Source organism: Corvus hawaiiensis, chromosome 13, assembly GCF_020740725.1.
Source record: "Corvus hawaiiensis isolate bCorHaw1 chromosome 13, bCorHaw1.pri.cur, whole genome shotgun sequence".
Classification (NCBI taxonomy): Eukaryota; Metazoa; Chordata; class Aves; order Passeriformes; family Corvidae; genus Corvus; species Corvus hawaiiensis.
Genome location: NC_063225.1, coordinates 6,207,020 through 6,230,992, shown reverse-complemented (window position 1 = coordinate 6,230,992; position 23,973 = coordinate 6,207,020). Strand labels below are relative to the sequence as shown.

At 40.6% G+C, this 23,973-nt stretch overlaps 1 protein-coding gene across 1 annotated transcript in view; it reads left to right on the top strand.

Moving 5' to 3' along the window:
- Positions 1-23,973, top strand: part of AGBL1 (AGBL carboxypeptidase 1) — a 272,244-nt gene that overhangs the window by 71,540 nt on the left and 176,731 nt on the right. Inside the window, exons 16-17 of the mRNA XM_048318195.1 lie at positions 4,965-5,109; positions 8,661-8,814. Coding sequence (XP_048174152.1) covers positions 4,965-5,109; positions 8,661-8,814 — 299 coding nt within the window. The remainder of the gene's footprint in view (positions 1-4,964; positions 5,110-8,660; positions 8,815-23,973) is intronic.

Here is a 23,973-nt window from a genome sequence, read left to right as displayed (position 1 = left end):
ATTTCAGTGATCATAAAAGAGATTCTTAGTCATTAGAAATTGTAGGGGGGAGAAATGTGAAAATAGTGTGGCTGAGACTGCTCAGGCTTTGTCTCAGAAGAGGAGGAGATGGGATGGCTACAGTGATATCACACTGCTAGTATTCTGGGGAAAGAGCACACTTCAGTTCCATTCACCCTGCTCTCAGGTATCCTAAGGTGGGGTTGCACATTTTGAAGGGAACCTCATCTAATTATTTTTACCAGGAGTTACTAATAAATCAGGAATTATTAATAAATATGGGAAAAGTGATACAGTTTCAAAAATACAGAGGAGCACTAAGATGCTCTTAATTGCTTTTGCAGCAGGGCCTTTGCTGAGAGACACCTCTGAGCTGAAGGACAGGGGGAGGAAGAGCTCACTGGTGAGATGTCTGTGTGAAGCAGGTTGGCTGATCTTTGGCATTCATCTTCCCTGAAGATGGGGCAGTTCACTCGTAAAGATGAATGTTGTGGCACAGCTGTGTCACTGTGTACCTTCCTCATACGTCTCACAAGAGCTTTTATGTTGTGGAGAATATTAGCAGAGCTCTTGTCAAAAAGTAGCTGAGTGACACTTCTGCTCCATTTTATTGCCTCTCTGTGAAGTGACAGGATACACCCATGATAAACAGTTGCAGTTACAATCAGATCATCTCATTCTCTTGCTGTCTTGGCAGCTTTTATGCACTGAATAATATTCCTTTCTGGCAAATTATTTAAGGAACAATGGCAGCTGAGTGTTGAATTGGTGACAATGTGCTTGTGCCTTTGGTTTCATGGCTCATTCTAAGCTTATTATCCAACCTCCAGCCTTTTCAGAAAATAGTCAGGTCAGGTAGTAATGAGGTACATGGAGTGTTTTGTTCTCACATCACCACTAAAAACTTGGTTGTTTAGTGATCATAAAGATGTCAGAACTAGGTCTTCTCTTTCCAGCATCTTTATAATCACATTGAATAAAATAAACATCATAATATTAGCAGGTTACCTCTAATGATATCTGTGAGAGGGTGAGACATCCATCTCACTCTGAGAGCACCTGGCCTTTGCAGTACTACTGAACACCTTAATGGCACAATGGCTGGCGCAATATTCTGCTTTGACTGGGCTTCTGCCTGAAATGTTGACAACAAAAATACCTTATCATGGATTTGGCCTTTGAAAAGGAAGTTGTTGTGCATTTTCCACTTGCCAACCTAGCAGACCCCAAAATAGCAGCCATGCCCAATACATTGTTAAATACTGCTTTTTACGGTGTGAACCAGGGTGTTACTGAAGCATCTTGCACTTAATAGCCACACTTAGAGATGTAAGGAGGTCAAGACATGGAAAATGGGGACACCAAACTCCAGGTGGGAAGTGTTTTGGACCAAGGGAATACAGCAGCAGATTAGAAGAGATAAACATTTTACTTTCCCTTTGAACTCTGTTTTGAAGTGGCCTAGAAGTCAGGGATATTGAAACTTTCTTTGCCCATTTTAGTCTAAGCTGAAAATGCCATATTCCATCATCTAACAGTGCTTTTTACTACACTAAATGCTGCAGATAGGAAGTCTAAAGACTAGATGGCCAGGAGACATTGTTCCTGAATCACGTGGTGCTTTTGAATTCCTCAGTTACAACCCAGCTCCTTTCCTGCCTGCATCTTTGTCCAAGTTGCTTCACCTATGTCGGTTTCCCCCCCCCCACAAAGGGTGGAAAATTAGAGTCACTAATCTACTACCCAAAGAATATAATAGATAAATGGGGAAGCATGCTTTAATTAGATAGTGTTTGCAAAAGATTTTTTTAAACTCAAAAATTATCTTGCAGAGTGAAAGATAAGTAGTATTATAATTATTATTAATTAACTCTTCATCACTACTGTGCTGGAAATATAATACTTGTGTGGTTTTTTTCTGACAGAGAGCAGCAAGCAAAGTGGTTTCACTACCACAAACTGACTGAAAGGTGCAGGAGATACAGCTTGTGTGTTCATTGAGAAGACTGTGCATTGGTCTCTTTTTTTCTTCTCAATAACCAGTGTGTTATCTTCTAGAAAGCATCAGAGACTTTCAATGTGTTTTTGAAAGAGAAGACAAATAAGGTAGTGGGGGCCAGATGTTGCCAGAATCTTTTTTTTCCTTTCCATTTCCTTGTTTGTTACTTTAGGCTCCATGCTGATATGGTAGGGTGTTGTGATGAAAAAGTGGTGAGGAACTAAAAACCATCAATCCTGGTGGAAGAAAAAGGAAGCGGTAGAGCTATTTTGGCTTGACAGCAGTAGGAGGAGAGGGAGGCACAGAGGAAAAATGTTATTTTATTTTTTTTTTTTAGGTTTCTTTTAAAAGTATTCAGAGCTACTGCTTTGTATGATGGATTGTGAGGAGACCAGATTATATGCAATAAAAGTACAAGATCATTTACACTGCTTACACACAGGGGATTTTTCTTTTTAATGCATGAGTGAAGAATATCGAAGCCTCCCAAAGCCACCTGTAAAGTTCCTATTACTGCCAGATAGCTTGCTGTAGATGGAAGCAGGTGTCAAGAAGTGATCCAAAAGTCTGGAAATGTCTTTTCTGGGTGGTTAGTTAGGTGGAACAGCAGAGATGCTCAGAACAAGAATGAAATGTGCTGCTGAGCAGTGCTGTGCATCCCTTCCCTACCCTGGGGATCATGTCTGAGCAGGCAGGAGTAAGGAACTGAACTACCAGTGTGCCATCAGGGTCAGAGGTGTTTCCTGCTACAAAACCCTTGGGTTAAGTGGCTATTTTAGGAGAGAGAGACACTTTTGGCTGCAGAATTACAGACTACAGAGGGAGAAGTCTTTGCTTTGGAGTATTAGGGACAGGTGGGAATTGTCTGTGTGAGATATTTAGGCAGTACCTGCCTGCAAAGACCTACTTCCTCCCATACCTCTAACCACAAATGTGAATTTGGAGGGGAGGACTTAGAAGAATTCAGCACTTTTGTGACACTCTTTATGAATAAGATCTAACCTTCCAAGTGACACTGAGTATAATAGAGGCCATGGAGATGAGCATTTTCCTTCTGCACTATGCAGGAAATGGTTCTTAATTATCCTTCCTTGTTAAAATTAATAGGAACTATATTAAATGTCATTGTTCTGACTTCAAGAAATACCAGATTTTAACTCTTGATCCACTGAAATACATATATAAATGCTACTAAGTACATGTTTCTATATTTGTGGGTTTATTGAAATTTTTTTCTCTCCGAGTCTCTTTGTTCAATATTAAGGTGTTTTATTTACAAAGGGCATGTTGGGGTAAAGGGCTCAGCTGAGAATAAAATCATAGGCTTTTCAGGTTGCCACTGTGACTCAGTGTTCCTGCACTCTCTATCGATCCCTTTGGTATCACTCACCCCCTATGTTCCTAGCTACTGAATCCAAGTGAAAACCTAGCAGCATTGTATTGTGTCTCCCTTATGAAAAAGAGCTGATTATTTTGGAGAATTTGACAAGAATAATTATCTTTTCTCTCCTCCCCTTTGAATAAAAATGAACAGCAGCAAAATAAACTGGTATTGTAAAATTCAGGAGCTGAAATTGCATCTTTTGGTTGCTTCTTCTGTTTTGCATTTTAATGCAACATTGATGATAACATTTGTCAAAGAAACCTCACAGTCCTTCAGAATCAGAAGGTTTGGCAACAGCATAATTGGTGCAATGTGGGAAAAATATTGTTTGAAATGTACTTATGGATGCAATTTTCTCTGAGGCTTCTCCCTAAAGCGCATGATTTGTCACTTCATCTATGCTGAAAGAAAACTTTCTTACTCAGCCTGAAGTCATCTCTTCATCAGAGTAAGTCTCCTGCAACAGATCAGGTCCTGACACTAGGCTGAGAAGTTAGCTATAAGATTTTGTAGTTTTATTGAAGGCAGTGTTGAGGATTTGTGTGCCCTCTTAGACCTTGTCAGTGTTGACCGGCCCCTCCCAGAGCTCTGTTGCAGTGAGGCTTCAGCTCAGTCACTGCTGTGTCCCTGCTTTGCTACAAAACCTGCTCTGGCCCCTGACCCATGAACTGACCTGCTAGCTGGACCCAGACCTGCTTTTGCACCACAATCTTGTCTGATGATCTGGATCTGTGGTTAAAATCCCTCTGCTGTCCCTGGGCATGCCCTGAATGCCCTGATTGGGTGCTGTGAGAGATGACCATGCCTCAAGTGTTCCTTGATCTTCTGGCTTCCATATCAAGCTCAGCTCCCTTTTTTTAGGGAGCAGCTGGTCCTCACTGGTCCCTGAGAGAGAGAGGCTCAAATCTTCAAAAAAGAGAGATATGAAGAGGAATTTTTTGGTATATCACAACTGGCAAATGAATGAAGTATCTTCTCCTTCATGCCCAGTCTCTTTCCAAACCTACTCTCCTCCTCTTCCTATTCAGCAAAGTGCCTTTGATGGCATCTGAAATATTTTTATGTATGTCCTATTTATTATTTATTTTCATTAGTGAAATATCACTTCCTGTGGTAGAACTGAATGGTTGTTTTGGTAGGGTATCCATATTTTCTCAATTTCCAGGCTTTTTGCAGAGTATTTTCTTGTAGCATTGTTCAGGGCTGTGAAGAGGAACCTGCATCTCTGAGCAAGATAATGTGGATATCTGCAGAAATAGAGCAGTTTTAGCTGAATGTATAGTTTAAATGCCTTTGGACTCTGCTATATGAGCTACTATTAGCTGACTGATTCTTTATTTGCATCTTAACAAAAGGAAGCATTAATGGATGTTATTTTCCTAGGAGAGTGCTCCCATCCCTCAGCAGCACATGACTGGCTGTGCCCTGCACAGCCACGTGCAGTTCTGCCTCCTGACTTCTGCTGGGCTTTGTGTCCTCTTGTGTGGATGCTTCTCTGAATGCTTATTTTTCCCATGGCTGCTTCAAATGCATATCTAGAAGTGAAAAGCATTTACTTTCCTCCTCTTTCTCTTCTTCCAGAAACCACTACCGCTGCAGTGCAGCTGCAGGAGGCGGCGTGAGGGGAAGGTTCTACTACACACTCACCTTCAGCATCAGGTTCCCTCACAAAGATGATGTCTGCTACCTGGCCTACCATTACCCCTATACCTACTCCACTATGATGGTAATACTGACGTGTCCACCTAGATAAGAGAATGGCCCTGGCAGGATGGAGCTGCTTGGGTATATGTAGATTTTGAGATGACACAGAGGATTGTTTTCACACGTCCTCGTCCCTGGGAGTGTTCAAAGTCAGGTTGGATGGGGCTTTGAGCAACATGTCTAGGGAAAGTTGTTCCTGCCCATGGCAGGGGGGTTGGAACAAGATGATCCTTAAGGTCCCTTCCCACTGAAACCATTCTGTGATCATGATGGTGTAATTGCCTTGTTTACAGCTGCAGCTCCTGCCAGAAGTCCAGAATGTTGCTGGAGAAAAGAAATTTCTCTGTGGGATAAGCTGAGTACAAGCCATTAGTGCTTATACCAGTCATAATACAGACCAAAGGTGCTCCATTCACTTGGGCCTGCAGGATCCTCCTCCTGAAGGGCTGGGAAGCAGGGGGCTAAACCTAATGACAACTCAGATGTGCTGCCTGATCTTCCTCCTGACACAGGGTAACAGCTCAGCTTTCAGAGCTGCACCCAGCCTCACCAGGCTGCTGGACCTCATGTGATGCTTTACCAGCTCTTTCCTCGGTGCCAGCTGGAGTGTCAGTAGGAATTTATGACACTCCCACCAGTGCTGTCAGTACAGAAACTAAAAGAATACAAGTCCAAAGCATAAATTTAATTATTGAGCTGTATCAGGTTTTTTGCTGGGGATGGGTTTGTTTTCCATGGCCTTTTCTGGCCAGAGGTGGATGGTAAGGGAATTTTCTGGGAAATGCATCCAATGTGCTTCCTCTATAATTGATGTAGGGGAGACCAGGGTCTGAAGGGGAGGTAGGATGAAAGAAATGAAATGAATAGTTCTGGGAATAGCTTTTCTTTGTTGCTAAAGATGAGAAAGATGTTACTGCAAATGAAATCACACAGTTCCAGTAGATCAGTTTTCCTTCCTTCTCGCCTCAGTTTCCATTGTCAACAGATTTTGTTTTGGGCAGTACAACGCCGGTGTGGGTTGGGGGAGTTTGGGGTTGCTCCATTTTTTGTAATGGTATCAGTTTGCCATGGCCAGGTATTGGAGGCTGTGCTTTCCAGGGGACAGTGTACTCCCCCAGGACTCACTGTGCACGCCAGCAGAGTGAGGCTTAGATTGATTCCCACTCAAGAAAATCTCCTGTCAACTGTTGTGCACCTATTATAGGCATTCAAAGAAATTCCTTCCAGTATCTGGGGGAAGGCCAGTCCAGCCTTCAGTCCAAAACATGTCTGTCAGCCCACTTCTCATCAGTACTTTACCAGTTACTCCTAGAATTCCATGGGGAAGACCGTATGCTCCAGTGGTGGGGTTTGACCTTTAGCCTGAAGGCACACATACCTACAGTCTGCAGGGTAAAAAGCAAGTGCAGTACTGAAGAATTAGTTGGACTTATTCACCACCATACTTTTCCACGTAAATGCAGTACCTCATCATTATTTAACTGTTATTGATTTCTATCTTCTGCTGGCACAAAGCAAGAGAGACTTGGAGAGTTTGTGTGCTCTGGGAATCACTGAATATCTCACCTGCTCCTGAATGAATAGAATAGAGATGAAAAAGATGTTATTCCTAGGCTTGCAGGGCCAGGTCTTTAAATATTTCACTGTCTCTTCAAATAAAATGCTCATTGAAGTTAAAAGGAATTTTGCCCCAGGAAAAGTTTAAATGAACTCAGACCCAATAAGGACCATAAAGTTTGGTAAATGAGAATTGTGGATGGAAAAGATTGATAGATTGTCACGCCCAGCTCTAGCCAAAGCAAAATCATTACTTCTAATAATTCTGAAAGACTTCTTTGCTTGGGCTAATTTAAAATGTCAAGTGATGCACTATGTGCTTTTCTATTTTACTTTTATTTCCACACTAAATAAACTAAACCAGGTTTGTGCATCAGTAGATTGCATTTTAAAGCATTTGTCCACTGGTGAAGTGTGTTGGTTTTACATATTAATAATAAATTAAAAGTGATTATGAACCCAAGGGCTCAATTAAATACATAGCGCTTTGGGGAAGAAGATAACCTTGTATATGGAGTTAGTAATTTGAAAATGTTTTTAAATATCATATATATTTAATGGTTATAGGTATATTTGCAGGAAATATTGCAGAATCCTATTTGAACTGGATGCACTCTGCAGTTCATTACTTCTTGTCCATTAGTAATTACATTTCTTTTATGAACAGTAATTTATCTATTTTTACATCACAGTATTAATTGTTTTGCTATCTAGCTGAAATCTCTGTGGTAGCTATACCCAATTAAGTTTCACTGGGTACCAGGAACATAAGTAAATGATGATATTGAGTTCTCCGTATCTATGTGAGACTGTTAAATGCATCTAATAATTAAATTTACTTTATAGACCTGTATTTTAATTGTTTTATAACATGGCTGACTGTAAATTTCAGTTCTATGTTTACATGGCTCTGTCTGGATGCTGGGAAGGCAGTCTGAAACATGGTGAGCTCCAAGGTTTGAGGAACAGGAATGTGGTGTCCCATAAATGTGGATTAAAATGTAACCCTGACTTATAAAAACAAACCATTGCTATGTGAGGGTCATTGAGTCAATTGATGTGGTTTAGTTATTGTTAGGACAAGTGTGCTCACTGCACCTCTTCCTACCAACTGGGAGAAAACTGGTGTTCCACAACACTCAGCAACACCCTGCAGTGGCATTACTCACACTCATCCTGCCACTTGCAATTGCAATGTAAACAGAGAACTACACTTCATCTGGTGTGTGGGTGACAAGTGGCTCTGTGTCTAATGAGGCAATCGTAATTTCTTCCAAAAAGTCTTTCTTCTAAGCTGCCAGTTCCTTTTCTCAAATTTCTCAAGAAGCTGTTGGACTGAAGAATTGTTTAAAACTGTCATAAACTTTGGGGGTGGGGAGAAAATTTCCCTTTTAAATAACTTCTTGGAAAGAATCTTCAGATTTCCCACTACTGATTGTACAAAATGTTGTTTCGATATAAACTTTTTGGCTGCCTCTCATAATGATATGGAGTTGTCACTGAGTTTCAATGGCATGTGCTTGACAGCTAAGCAATCAATTCTGTAAATGTTAAAAAACTGGTGAGTTTTCTCACGTTTCTACAAAACCCCTATTAAAATATAAAGAGGAAATGCTTCTCTTTTGGATTTCATGTATGCATAAACATTTCATTATGCTAACAAAAACACCTAGGAACTGTTCAGGCATAATCATAGAATAGTTTGGGCTGGAAGGGACATTTACAGGTCTTCTGGTCCAACCCCTCTGTAACAAAAAGGGACACCCTCAAGTAGACAATGATATAAGAGTAAATATTCTGTGCAGCTTCAGTGAGCTGGGATGCATTGTGAATGTCTTGTGCATATTTGTGGGATGTAAAAGGTGGTGATATTAACTGGCAGAAGAGAAGTTAGGAAGCTGGGAAGTTAGGAAGATATGAAATTAGTATCAATAATAATATACAGCTACTGGAATAAAATCAGGTTTTATAGAGTGTGAACTCCTTTATAAATCTGCTTCCTTGCTTCTTTTTCAGTCCCATCTTGATGTCCTGGAACAAACTAGGAACCGTAAGAAGGTTTACTGGAGGCAGCAGACACTCTGCCAGACTCTAGGAGGAAATCCATGCCCGTTGCTCACAATCACTGCCATGCCTGAGTCTAAAAACAGAGATGACCTGGAGCAGTTCTGTAAGTAGCCCAATGAAGCAGTAAAAACGATGCTGGTGAGTTGTGCTCATGTCAGCAGTGACAATAACAACCTCTTTTGTGAACATGCTGATTTTCTTGTCTTTCTCACTTTGGAAAAAGAAATATAAATATGAGGAATAGCCAATTATGATGCTCTTTACAAATTACAGGTTTGCATGGAGGAGGGAGGAGAACCGATACCATTTTGTACTTCTAATTTCTCTTCAATGATCTGAAACATTTGAAAAGTTCAAAATCAACTATCTCCTACAGTAAAAAACTGTGACAAACTAATTCAACAAGTTTTTTTTTATTTTTGGTATTTTATGTTCCCTAGTGAAATGATTTATGTATTTTGAGGTCTTAAATTTGAAAAAAAACTGCCAAAACCAAGATAACTCATCTCCAGCTGGACCAGCAATTGAAGCATTCTGGTGAAATTCCATCTCCTCCAGTGTGCCCAGTAGATCCATCTGGACACAATATAGCTCCTTGCGTTCTGTCTGAGACCATACTGACGATGTACTGTTTAACAGCAAATATTATAATTGCCATTTTATATCTAGAGCTGGTTGTTTTTCATTGTGAGAGCCAAAGATTTAGACCTTCAGTGGCCTTGATGAACAAGATAAAGATATGCATGTTTCTGTAACTCAACAGCAAGTGATGAGATTCTGATTAGCATCACATTGGGTTAGCTTTGATTTTAGAGCCTAAATCATTAATGACTTATATATAGGCTGATTTTTTTTCCTGAAGTCAGGAACAAGGTATACAGTGGGTATTTTTATTTTTGTTTTTTTTTTTTAATCTCTTCACACATAACACAGGTTGAGACCTTTGAGGGATTGTGAATATTTAAATTGTCTTAAGATCTTTTTGGATGTTAAATGAATAGTTTTCATTACCTCAAATACTAAGCTAGAAGAATCCAACGGGATTCTGTGACATGAACCACAGTTCTCATTGCAGACTTCCCCTTCTAAACTAAAAGGGAGCTCAAATATGAGAGTTGGTGAAAATTGCTATCTTTTTTGGTCCAGGTTTAGAGCAGAGTGACTGCAGCTATGCTGACATTAGTGTCATCATCCACTGCTTGTACCTTTTTACTGTAACAACTTAATTATGAATTCAGCTTTTACGCTGGATTAGCAAATTTATATAATGAACATGCTCTTCTTGGTTGAAATATTAAAGCAAAATAGCCAAGTACAGGCTACATGGGAACTTATAACGTACACGCACAGCTTTAATTGTGGCTGCCTGTGCCTGGCTTGAAGAGAGAATTCCTGTCCTTAAGCACTTTTGTTCTGTGATAATGATGATACAGAAAAACAGTGGGTGGGAGTTGTGGAGGGGGAGATTGGTTATCCAAAGCAGCCTCTGGCACATGGCAGGTGATCACCTGGTCAGATGTTATTTGCTGGCACCTCATGGCAGAAGGTCTCAAGGGGGCAACTGAAAGTAAGTTGGAATATTTTATTTGATGATTGGAGCCATCTGGAAGAGGCATAGAGTGAACAAGTGATTCTGCCCAAGTAAGAAGCCCTTTCCAATGATGGTACGAAGCAAAAGCTGAGCTAACATTTGGGTTTATCTAAGCAAGGGCTTGGAGTGAGTCAGTCACATGGTGAGTCAATACCCTAAACACTGGACTTTAGCTCTTTTGGCCTTGAAAGGACTTCCTGAAAGGAGTGTTTTGCCATAGGAGAGCAAAAACAAAAATACAATTTCAAGGAAGTATAGTGATATAAATATGACAGTGTTGGGAGGCATGGCCATTTTCTGGAGCACTGTATTCTCAGAGTATATTAGACTGCTTTTTGTAGTGTTAGAAGAGAGCCTGGCAGGTTTTCAAAGGTCATTAACCTGTCTGCAAAGACAAGGCTTGGCTTGCTTATTCAGCACAGGTTTGCTGAAAGCTTCATAAGGCATCTATGAACAACTTGGACAGATACTTGTTCCGAATGCTTTAGACTGTTTAATATACTGCATCTGGGTTCAAATCCCAATAATGTGGCTTAAGTCCTCTTTATTTTCAATGGAAATAAATATCTCCTGCCTTGTGGTAATATGCGAAGCCAGTGAGAGCTTGTAGTTCTCCCTGAAATGCCATGAAATCCCGTGCTACTAAACCCTCCCTCTGAAGCCTTGCACTACAATAGGATTGCAGCCTTCCTACATCTATCCATGAACCCATGGAACTCCATCAGAACAGAGCATGTAGAAACCCCAGCTGTCCAACTGAAAAAGAATTTTTTTTGGGAGGGAGACATTGTCAAGGCAACACAGTCTCACTCAAGTTTTCAAGACTGTAAAAGTAAACACCAATACTCTTAAGTGATGAAAATATTTATTGTTTTATCAAGTGGAAGAACAGCAAGGCAGCACACCATGTTTTATGCTGTGGGGATGCCTCTAGGCAAATCTGAATAATCATGTATGTGCTTATTTTGTTTGAGTAGCTTGGATAATTATGGCTTTTGGGGACGCACTTGGTCTAATTTGTGCTGCCTTGTGTGGCTTCGATCAGCAGTTACTTCTCAGTTTCCTCATTTTGTATGACATACCCATCTTTCTGTGAAGTGTTTTGGCTGATGGAAGGACCTGTTTGTCAATGTTTTCCATGCTAAAAACATAACTTAGAGCTAAATATGAAGAGACCAAAAGGTGGAGGATTTCCCTGCAGTAACTCCCATGGCTTTGTAAAGTCTCCATGCATGGGTATTCCAGCTTGAGAAGGAACGTGGAGTTCCAGCGCTGGGGAATTTGGCACATGGATAATGAATAAAAATGGACAGCATCTGTTTTTTCCATCTGATTCTGTCCAATTTAATAGTTAATGAACTATAGTCATTTTGATTTCCTATCAAATTTATTTTGCTTTTGTTACATGTGTTAATCCGTACCTTGAGAGTTTCTTTCCAACAATGCCAGTGGCACAAATCACACCAGGACTTTGTAGCTCCCGCACATGATCATACTGAAATACTCTAAATCCTTCTCAAGTATAGACACATGGGGATAAGGAAACATCATGGATGAAGAGGCATTGGGTGGCTGAGGAGTGCTGAGAAGGCAGCAGGATCAGCCTGGTAGGAGTGCAGTGGGAAGGAGTTATTTTGTATTGGAGATGCTGATGGAGTGGGAGCGGCCCAGGGAGAGTGAGGGCATGGCATCCTCTGTGTCAGCTGTGCTTTATTTCTCTTCCTCAACTCTTTCAGATTACTCTTGTCAGGCTTTTGATTAATGTGGTCCTAGGATGGTTAAATTTGTCTGAGTTAAATTTATTAATGTGCACCTTGTTAATAGGAAGCACAAGCCATGCTGAAGGGAAGAAAAATGGGCTGCTTCTTTCCTTCATTATGCCTTGTTTGTGTGAGGCTTTGATATACACTTTAGGCTCCTTCCTCCTTCCTTTCTTTATATCTGCCCTTTATGTGACAGTGGTGTACTGAATAATTTTTAATAAATGCTCAGTTCTGAAATTGATACAAAGAAAGAAAGAAATTACCTGGGAACTCTTTGGCTTCCTGTGCTTTGACTCTCAGTCATTCAACCCCTCAGTTACAGCACGACCTCCACTCAAACTTGATCCATGTCTGTGGGTACCTGGGGCTGGTCAGTGGTCCCTGCTGTGCTTTGCAGCTCCATAGACTTGAACAAATAGAAACAATCTTGGTTTTTGTGGTTGCTGCTTAATTTTAAACTTGCCCTTCCTGCTACCGTGAAGACTGAGCATCCAGCTAGTAGGGATGTCTTTACTACTCATTCTAACTGCAATATCCTCCATGGTCTTGTGATAAAGGTAAAGCCATTCTGACTATGCATGGGTGACTTTATTTCTGGCTATGATAGGTCTGCCTGATGAGAGTTAAAGGGGCTTTTTGAAGGGAGGGCAATTCCCAACGTCTTTCAGAGCATTCTCAAATGAATGCAGAAACAAGGAGAAAGATAAAGCTTCCAAATCTTGGTGCCAACTCCCTGCTTGATGAATTAATAGGTGTTTGCAGAGCTCTGATTTTCTTCAGTTTGCCACATGCACAGACCCCGGTGAAGGCAGTGTTAGCAGCGTGTATGTGTACTCAGTAATAGTTTGCAAACTCTTAGTTCACAGTATTATTTATGCATGTGTGCAGTGTGTAACTCTACTAAACTCCCTGGCAGACAGCTGAGTAGACCCTGCAAGCAGTAGGATACTGTTGTAAGTGACAGAGCAAATGGACAGATTAACTCTTCAAAGAAGTGTAAGGAAAATATCTAAACACTGACGCATAGGCAATGATAAAATTGTCTTCTCATTAAGTAAAGGATGCTGATATGTTGTTAATGTTAACAGAGTGGTGGAATTAAAACCACCAAAAGCAAAATGACTGGTCAGAAAAGAACAGTGTACACTCTATGCTGCCATGTGAGTGTCTTTCAGGGGGTGTTTCCTGCTTGTGCCCTGAGATGGGGTGGATTTGCTCTCACCTTTAGATAGAAAGAGAAGGGGCAGGACACCTCTGGGATGTGATGTAGTGTAGGTGCCATCCTGGTTAGTGCTAACACAGAGTAATGACTAAAACAGTCAAAAGGAATTGCAAAACTCTCTTCATGGCTGATTGTACTGTTGTCATCCTCATTAATAATAGTGATTATTCAGTGTGTTATGTGTACTCCATAGTCAACACATCTGATGAGTAACCTTTCAGCAGTGGGTAGCATTACAGATCTGAATTTTGGGGTTTAAAGTTAACCCAAAATGTCCCAGATAATTGGCAGCAGAGGTGAGGGAAATTAAACAAAAATGACACTAGGGAACGGATTTATATCTGTAATATCTGTCATTTTGAGTTGCTCTTCTGTCATCACGTGTCCTCTTTATGCATGGCTGAGGAAACCATTATGAATATTGTCAAAAAAAAGATAATGACACCTGCTTATCTTACATGTAGGCTTCTGGGGATTTGAAGCACATTTTTTGTCTAAGCATGTCTAAAGATGGATAGAGTAATGTTTTTGGGATAGTTATGGTAGGATGCTCTTGCCTTTTGAATCTGCAGATGCTCCTGGAGCTGGTATGAGGGATAAAGTGAGACAATGAGGTGTCTTTACCTGGTCTCATCTTAAGCCTATGGAATAAAAAAGACGAAGTTGCTGGGAAAAAATATTCTAGCATTTCTCAATTTGCTCATATAAGCTATTTAGATGGTTGTTTTGCAGCTTAGATCTCTTCTTAGGAAGAAACAAGCCCTTTACCTTTAAATATAAATTCCAGCAAAGAGCAATTCCTGAGCAAAGAACAGCAGAGGATGCGAATTGCAGGGGCCACTTATGAAGGATACTGGGAAATAATGATCATGTGGAAAATGTACACAGTTTAATTAAGCACATTGATTAAATCAATATGACTCAAACAGCTTAGTGCTCCAATCAGCTTAATCTCATTAAATGTAATTCAGGCCTCGATAATTGATTAATAATGCATTATAGTTTATGAACTATTGACTCCGAGTTATTATAACTGTGCCTGCTCCCTGCGTGGCAACCAATGTTGCATGTTAATTATGAAAGGCTCAAGCTCTCTTCTCTTGAATAACTTTTCAAACCTGGAGGTGACATATCTCCTAGTGAAACAGGGATCAAATTAGTTCAACACCTTACTGGAGTCAGTCTGCCCCAAAGGAAGCAGCACTCCTTAAAGGAAGCTCTCATCTAATAATGTCAAAATAAGGAGGTAGAATGATCTGCTTTGATTGGTAATGATTGTTTCAGCAGGCAGAACAGCTGCCTGTAGCAATTCATCTGGAGTGCTAACCTGGCATTGTGCTGGCTGGGAGCAGCTCACACCAGCAAGCGCATCTGCTCTTCCACTGTTATTGCATGTGATGCTCCCTCCAGCACACATGCAAACGGTCCAGCCACTGCTGATGGACCCTCAGGTCACATATGTCTGCCAAATGGGGACCAATCCACCTCCCCAGAGCTGTCTGGGTGCTGACTGGTTTCTGTGGAATGGTCTGATAGGCTTTTATAGTGACATTTCCACAGTGTATTGTCATACAACAAGAAAGAGCTATTGCTGCTACTGATGATGATCTCAGGAGAGAAACCAAGAACTGAGGAAAGCCCCTGCTCCTTGGGTGGTCCCCCATTAGATGGAATTTCCACTGAATGGGAGCAGAAGATGTTATCTCAGATTGTTGTTGTAGCTTTCTGGGCACCAAACATGGACCAAATTGCAATCTTATGCAGAAAGTCTCCACCAGCATTACATTTCCTTCAAGTATTCCACTTACAGACCTGTTCCGCTTTTTCCTATCATCAGTTCTCTATCTCTTCTCCTTATTTGTGATTATGGTTAAACGTGAACAGATTTTACTGTGTATAGAAATTGATTGAGATGATTGTAGAACACTGGAGAAAAACATTTTCTTCTTTATCCTTGCATCTGTAATAATGAGGTTTGTGTCTATGTCTTCTTTTGATTTGAAAATTTTCTCCTAATTTGCGGGGCTGCCAGGCAGAGGTGCTGATTCTCCTCTCACTTTGTACCAAACACTTTGTTTTTGGTGACAGGAAGAGTCAGCTGTTGTGAAAACTGTTACCCTGTTTTAATGCAGCAGTGAAGAAAGGCGGAATAAAATTGTCATGTGTTCTCAGTGTTAAATAATTACAGAAATGAGAACATTTTTTTCCACTTGAATAGACAGTTTCTCAAGCATCTGAAGCCAAAGCAATGCTCTCCAGATATGCAACACTGATGGTGTGTGCTGAAAATTTTTCAAGATTCTTTCAATTTCAAACATCTCTTCTTTTTCTTTCTGATATCCCCGTCACAACAGCATTGGCAGCTCCTTGCAAAAAGAGCAGACAAATTTCTGCAGAACTATGCTCCTGTTTTGAGTATCCAGCCTGCTGCCATAAAGACAGAAGCTGTTTTAACAGAATATGAAATCTGTGGGACAGACACATGGTTGTCTGCAGGCTGAGTCCAGTATTTTTCATGATGTATCCAATGCTCCTTAAATCCCAGTGTTTGGTGGAACTGACTCTGCCAGCACAGCTTTGACACTGTGGTCAGCCTTCTGTGAGCTTGGCAAAATGCATATTAATATATTGAATCCCAGTAGTCATGGCAGCGAGGAATGGACAGAAAACACTGAACAAGGATGCAAAAACTGGGCTTTGAAGCAGAGACAATCACAGTTTTTTTGGCAAAGAGAGAAAGTAAATATCAGGGTAATCCCTCTTTCTGTCCCACCCTCTGCCTAATGTAGCATGATGGCAGAACAAGCACCTTAAACGAGATTATTTGTAGTGTTCATTCAGCTGCCATGTTCTGTGTTTTTTTTAAAATAATATTCCTTCTGAAATTTGGAAATTTTTTCTAAGCCCTCCTCTGCTTAAGGGATAGAGCAGAAAATGCTGCAGCACTTTTTTCAGCACTTGTTCAGCTGCCTTTCCTTCTTTGAATTATAACAGTCTTATTTCTAGCCCAAGAGACTTATAACCTTTGCATGTCCTTTCTAGAGAAGAAACTATGTGATTAAAGGCAGAATTTTCTAGAACATAAGTTATCAATATCTTCTTGGTTGGTATGGACTTGGGTTAGAACACCAGGAGTTGGACTTGATGATCCTTGTGGGTCCCTTCCAACCCAAGATACTCTATGATTGTCTCAGTAGTGATTAGCACTGGCTATGCTCCAGACTTCCAGAACATAGCAGCTTTTTCTGATACACTAATGAATTAAACATCTCGAAAATCTAAATTAGCATATCTTAGTTATAATTATTTTATTTCTTGATTGGTTTGTCAAGTGCCTCAGAAGGGTCTTCCCACAGGCGTGTGGTACTATACTTGTATTTTTTGCTACAAGGCATTGAAAATTATCAATGAAACTGAAAATGGTTTGGTTGTTTGTATTTCTTATTTTGCTTTGGAAATCTATAGCCAGCTGCTGGGAATGTGCCTGTCTTGCAACACCCCAGGACCAGTTCTCATTGCAGGGGCCCTTCAAGCTTCTGTTGGGAGTGATAGGTTGCCCAAATTCTTGCCTTACTAGGAGGGGGAAAAAAAAAAAAACATCTTCTCTCCCTTAGGTGGAAACAATTTGTGAGAAGCCTGCAGGTGTTGTGTTTCCAATGGCCAATGAAGGTATTGAAATACAGCCCAGCAGAGCTCCCAGGCAGCTCTTACTCCCTCAAATGGTGAACAAGCATTGAACTGCTACTAAGTTTCTATTACCAACTTCAAATTATGGCATGGCAAAAAAAACCCAAATCAGAGTGTTTCTGTGAATTGCACATTTCCCATGCCTGGCCATAAATTCTAGTCTCACACAGTCCTGTGGGGCATGTGCTAAAAGCTCACTGTGGTACTGTGTAAGTCAGCCAGAGAAGCATTTGAATTGAAGTAAATCTTTCCTCAGTGTGGCAGAGATGGGCTGTGAGAGGGAGGACATAATTTTAGGGTCAGATTGACTCTGGAGACTGACTATTGATAGGAGCAATGTGCTTACTGAGGGGTGAAAAGTCAATGCTTGTTCCTCAAGGAAAAAGCCAAGGTCAGGAAGGGGTTCCTTCAGCTGGTGCCACTATTGCCCAGCTGGTTGGTTGTTTTTCACAAATCAGAAGGTCTGGAGCACCTGCTGTGGTGTATAAAGTGGTTGTCCTGGAAGTAGTTGGGTTTGCCCCTGAACACCTGTGTCGAACCAGTTGCTTCTGGTCAGTAGTGCTGAAGGTGTGGATGGTGGGGTGGTGTGTGGAGCATTCTTACTCCTTGAATTAAAAGGTCAGTTAGAAGTTCCTCAGGTTAAAGCCTTCTGTAAGGTAAGAAATTGTCATTTTGTAAGAGTAGAAATGTGACTGGTTGTTCTCCTTTCTGTTTGGTTGTACCTCCTCATTGATAATTGCTAGTCAAGCTGTGATCAGAGAGTTGGGAGCAGGACAGCTGGCAGGTTGGCCTTGTGGAAGACTAATCTGTAGCTGGACATCCCAATGGGTATAGTACATGTACCAGCTGCTGTCAGACCCACACAACCACTCCTGCCATCACAGAGAGCAGGTTTTGTTTCTGGTTCAATATTTTTTTCTTTTCTGTTCCAGAAAAGCTGTGCTGATACACAGATTGAGGTAGATACATATTGCTTTCTGATGCCTGGTGATCTTGTGGGAACAAACTATTTTGGATGGCAAGAATGGGCAGAGTTGGCAAAAAGTGGGGTCTGTCACTCTTCTAGCAAACCATTGTTTTTAGTTTGGGAACTCAGCCTAAGGACAGTTTGTCAAGTCCTGCACAGTTTGTGTTAAAGAACTGCTAGGCTGTGACAGAACCCAGAGTGTGTCCTGCTAACAGGGAACTCTGCTACTCTGAGGTAGATTCTTCATGATCCTGTGACTCTTGAATTTCTCACTCTAACAATAGGCTTCATCTTGCACAGGCAAACCCTTCCCCAACACCCAGAACTAACAGACTGCTGGGAAACTGTGTGGGTGGTGTTATAACTTTCATGTTGCTTTCACCTTTATCCTTCTAAACTGGGAAGTTTCTTGGTGCTTCTAAATCTTGGCTGACTGGTTTGGAGATACTGTCTACTGTGTCTGACTTGAAAATAGAAAAGTCATTCAACTGATACCTCAAGGCTTTGAAAACTTTCTGGAAAACAACAGTATAATTTCTGGATTTAATGTTCCAAGCTATGCATTCTTGTCTGATAAAGGCTGACCTGGCTAGTCATGTATTGCAAATGCCTGGAGTTGTTTGGATTGTATGGAGCAGCTTTAGTGCATGTTTGCCAGAGCTGCAAGCAGATAGTTTGTTCAGCTACTCTGCCCACATCCATGCGAGGGGCTCTACACTCTTGTGAAATGTAGCAAACACTATTTCTATGTGCTGATCTTAATCAAATGCTATTTCTATGTGCTGATGCTAATATTAATCTATCCAAGGGCATCACTGAGTGAGGAGGCATATTTGCGATACCTGGTATGCGTTTGTTTTTCTCCTGGTTTTTTATCTGTAATTCTGAACACCTGCTATTTCTAATTCCCACCTGCAAGTTGATTTTGCTGGGAGGGTCTGTGTGGATTTCTGCCTGACCTGTTTAACTGAGTTTAATTTTTGTAATTGGAGAATGAGATCCATTGCTGTGTGACTGATGCAGCCAATATTATACCAGTAAAATAAGTCAGCAATATGTTAAAAGTAGTAGTTTGCAGACACCACAGGCTGATACTACTTGTTGCCTATAACTGACAGATTCTAGAAACAAGTATTTGTGATTAATGGGCTGCAATTATACAGAAATACTAAAATGAAATGGGACTAAAAATACCCCATAATGATTTTTAAAAGGCCGCTCTGTTAATGAGAGGATTTGTCCATCTCTACATCAAAGAGAAACTTGTTAGCTCTCTGAACTTGCCCACCTGTTTCTAATGCAGAAATAGAAATAAAAACCAAGTGGAGACAGCTGCTCTGCTCAGACTGCAAATGTGCTGATAAGATCAACGAGTTGACGAGTGACATGGTAGATACTGCAAAGTGCACCAGTGCTCCCAGACAGCTAAACTCGGACTTCTCTATCATTTCAGGGCATTTATTATGTGGCTGTAACACTTGGAAAATTATATCTATCAAATCACCAGTGCATTTAGAATTTAATTTGCTCTATCAATTGCAATTGTTGTGCTACTTAGCTGTGGGGGGGAAAAAAGTAATTTTCCTTGTCACTTGGCAATTCTTTTTTATAAGCTTTTAGTCTTTTTTTTTTTTTTTTTTTTCCATTGCATTTGTTTAACATACTGTTCTGAAGATATTTCTGGCTTAGCCTGGGTGCTGCTTCTGTCTTTGAAATAATGAGGTTAAATTAAATAGGCTGAAATTTCTATTAAAACATGATGTGGGCAGAGGTGATGAGTAAATGAAGAAGTCAGAATGGGTTTGGAGGTATGTCTTGGCCCACAGATAAGGAAGGACTTGTGGAAAACTTAGGGGCTGCTTCCTTTTTTAAATTTTATTTTTCAAGAAAGCCAGAGAGACCTACTAGAAAATTCTATTTTATTTCCTTATTCTTCCCTTACCATTTTCATATCATCTTTTGCTTTTTCCCCTCGTCTGAAAACATGACATGATAGTGATGGATAAAGGAATATCGTAGCACTCTGCAAATGTGTGTGTGCTTGATAATTTTGGGAAGAATGGGTGGGTTCCAAAATGAAAATGACAGCTGATCTTGATCTAGCACAAATAACATGACTGAGAGAGGGCTCTACTGATTGTCTAAGTGCACAATTCAATTCATTTTCATAGCTAATGAAAAGAGGAGGAAGAGATTTGAAGTAATGGATTATGTGGAAATTCACGTCGAGGGTGAATACGGATGGCACAGAATTCTTTGACTGGGGCTTGGGAAACAGCTGTTGAGCTTCCAGCTCTGATTGATTTGTATTTTATCCTTGGGCAACTTACTTGATTTTTCTGTAAATCCTTACCTTCGTATCTTGGAACACACTTGAAACATGTAATCTTCAGTCTATGAAGTGCTTCAAGAGAAGATGAGTGAGATGGAATTTATTATCACTGGCATCAGAGTGACAGGTCTCCCAGAGGATGTTTAGGTCCCATGGCAAGCACCTAACAGAAGGCTGTGATTGAAGTAGAGATGAAGAAAATGGGTGGGAGGGCAGAAAGCCCTTAAATTCCTTGCTGATTGGGCTGTGCCTGCTGGAAATAAAAAGGCAGAGAGCCTTTTATTATAAAAATGATGCTGTAGTGGATAATGCAGCAGAAACTATCTCTGATTTAATTTTTTTCCGTTCTGCCTGCTGTGCTGGAGGAATTTCTGAAAAAATGATGATCCCTTTTTTTTTTTTATTTTTTTTTTTATTTTTATTTTTTTTTTTTTTTAGTGCTTCCTGCCCCTGTAGCCATGTGTAAAAGGTGCAGGCAGAGCTGAGGTAACTCCTTTCCTGCCCTGAGCAGCAGTGGACAGGGTAGGCTCTAACAAGATTAGTGTCTCCAGTGTCTGCTTTGTCACTTCAGTGTTGCAGGTCACCCTCACACGACTTGGGAATTGTTGTTGCTGTGGAGTAGGAAAGTACATTTAGCAGAGCAGGCATTGAAGGCCTTTTTTGAGTGCAGTCCTGTAAATCCTGGCCTCTGGCAGCCCAAGCTGTTTAGCTGTGTTTTACGAATCAGGTCATATCGTGTCTGCCACGGCTTCCAGATGCCAAGCTCCTTCTGTGACAGTTCTGTCAAGCATTTTGAAAGGGCACAAAAGCAACAGCTAGAGGGTCACCATGAGGCACAACTCAACCCATGGGAATTGTGCTTCAAAAAGAGCTACTGCCCAGAGGCTGAATGAGTAAGCAAGAGACAGATGAAGGGCTCTGGGCGTGTCAGTGGCTGTGCTGTCCTCACTCTCCCTATTCTCCCCATTTGTAGCCCTTACTAACTATGAGTGAGCAACAAACATGGAGTGAGGTGCTTGTGGTCTCTGTGCTGGCAAAGGTGATGGCCCTGTCATCCAGGGAGAACGCCTGTCAATAGACTTGAAACAGCACTTCTGCTTATCACTGACGGCTTGCTCCTTAATTTCATACACTAGATCATACCCTTTTAATCAGAACACTCCTAGGATCCACCTTCTAGCTTTTCAGAAGTCTCTCCCTCTAGCAGGGACATCACTTGCCACGCAGACACCATGACCTTGTTTGCCAGCCTATCAAAATGTAATGTGAAATTAAGCTCAGCCCAGATAAAACTGCTGTTTGCACAAAGGGTAGTGCTCCCCATGAGGCCATATAACCTGCCTCAAATGTAATTTAATAGGCAGAAATCAAATAAAATATATCAAATTAAAGCATGCAGGTAATGCCTGCAAACCCTAAAATGAATTTGGATTATAAACAGGCAGTGAGACTGAATAGTTGGTTTGTTCATCCATGAAGGAAGCACCTTAAGTAATACAGAAGAAAAAATAATTCAAGGAGATCCTTTGATTTTGAGAGTTGATGGCAATGTTAGGTGGCAAGTGAAGGTTATTTTTTGATGTAAGGCATTTTTCATTAGCTGCATATTCTTGCGGTTAGAAAACATCAGTTAGAAGTCTCTTTATATTTTGAAAACAAGGTATTAGCATAAGAAGCTTTGTTAGATACAGCAGGAAGATAAATCATTTTTGCAATACTAGCCATTAGCCTGTCATGACCATGATTTACAGGGATTTTCTTCTATATAAATAAGTGTTTCTTTTAAAAGCACTCAGAGTTTACAGAGCAGGAGATGAAGTGACAGTGAATGCTCTGGAATAGAATGGTTTTGATACGAGTTCTTACGGCACGTAAGAGAGGAGCTCATGCTGTGGATTGTACAGGCTGTATAGAGTGGATGAGCTATAGTGGAAGGATTCTGGGGCAGAGTCAGTTGGAAAAGTTCAAAGTTCTGCTGGGGAAGTGTTGGGGTGAAAGTGCAGGAAGGCACTGGGATTGAGGAAACGGCACAGCACCAGCTTCATGAAGTCAGTCTGTGTACTACACATCAGAAATTCAAACTAATTAGGAGCCATCATTTGTGCTGTTAAATTATTTGCCTAAAAGAACCTTCTGGAAAATGTTTTTTAAAATAAGTTTAATATCACTTTGGAAACTATGGAGAACAAAAAGCTCTCCTGTGGGAAAGATGCCACTTTTGCAGTGATACATGGAGTGCCAAGGAAGGACATCACATGTTCTACTTCTGTTTCTTCTGGGGCTGCCCAGACTGTTCTGCAGCCTGACTCCTTTATACATGAGAACCTTTTTCTACACTTTGTAGCAACTTGTGGGGATAAAAAGAACATTTTCCCTCACCATAGCCTTCCTACCATCCTATTTTCTTGAACAGACTACTCTTCCTAACTTGACACTCTGCTCCCTGCAGTGATTGATGTAGGAAGACATCATCCATTAGACATCGTTTTGCCAACATCTGAAGGGAAGAACTTACTGACCCAAGACAGGGACTGCTTAGTATGTTTTTCCACAGACTGTCTGAAATTTCTGCATGTTATCTGCTTTATGCAGTGGCAAATTCTTTTCCACCCAGTTTTGTCAAATACTCTGGGACTCAGATTGCGCTATTTGAGCCTGATCCTTTCTTCATCCTTAGGGTATCTCAATAGTAGAACTGCTTGAAAAAATTATGGTATGAACTTAGTTGGGAACTTTGAGGCTCGTCTCTGCTATTTCTCTTGGAAAACTTATATTCTGCTTATGGTCTGTCACACAACATCTCTTGTAGTCTAGGAGATGAAGCAGGAGATGGTGCTGCTTTTGTCATGATACAAGATCATTGGGCCAGCATCAGTTTTGCTCTCTTGATGATCTGATTGAAAGACCTTTTATGGTGAGCCCTTATTTGTGTTCCTTTGCTCAGGTGTTTGGGGAGTTCATCTAAGACCTTGCTATGAAGACAAGACTCATTATTCAAAGTTTGGAGACAGTTTTACCTTGTTGATCTCTTGTTTGTGGAAAGCAAGAATTTCCTTTGGGATCAGCTCCGGACAGTGCAGTTCCAAGATTTAGGATAGACTTGGACAGCAGTGATGTAAAAATCAATTTAGTGATGCCACAAATGAAGTCAACCTGCAGAAGGTCCTTTACTGTGAAGCTGTTGGCATAGTGAGGTGTTAGAAGATGTCTTTTGTAGACTTTCTGTTTATTTCCTTTTTCCTCTGAGTTTTTTATACGTAAGAAAACACACAGTTTAAAATTCTCATAGTTTGCTTACTTCAGGAGAAATACAGAATAATATTTTTAAGAAACATTCCCTGCTTGACTGATTCTGGAGCAATGGAGTGATAAATATCAAATCAAGTGAAGACCAAAAATTTAATTTTTACCATCAGAGGCAATCTGTGATGCATTTTATCTTAACAAAAATTGATATTTTATCACTTTGACAATGAGAGGCTCTGATTGTACTTTCTTTTAATATATTTTACTACTTTCAAGTCATTCCCTGAGGAAGACTTCAAGTCAGGGAGAGATGGATCTGTGCCACTTAAAAGCATAACACATATTTAAGAATAAACATTATTTTATGCTGTAGGTGGTAATAGTGGTCTTTAAGTATGTTCTGCATAAAAAGTAAAGAGGTTTTTTTTATAGAGTTTGTCTTCTCTAGAGCAAA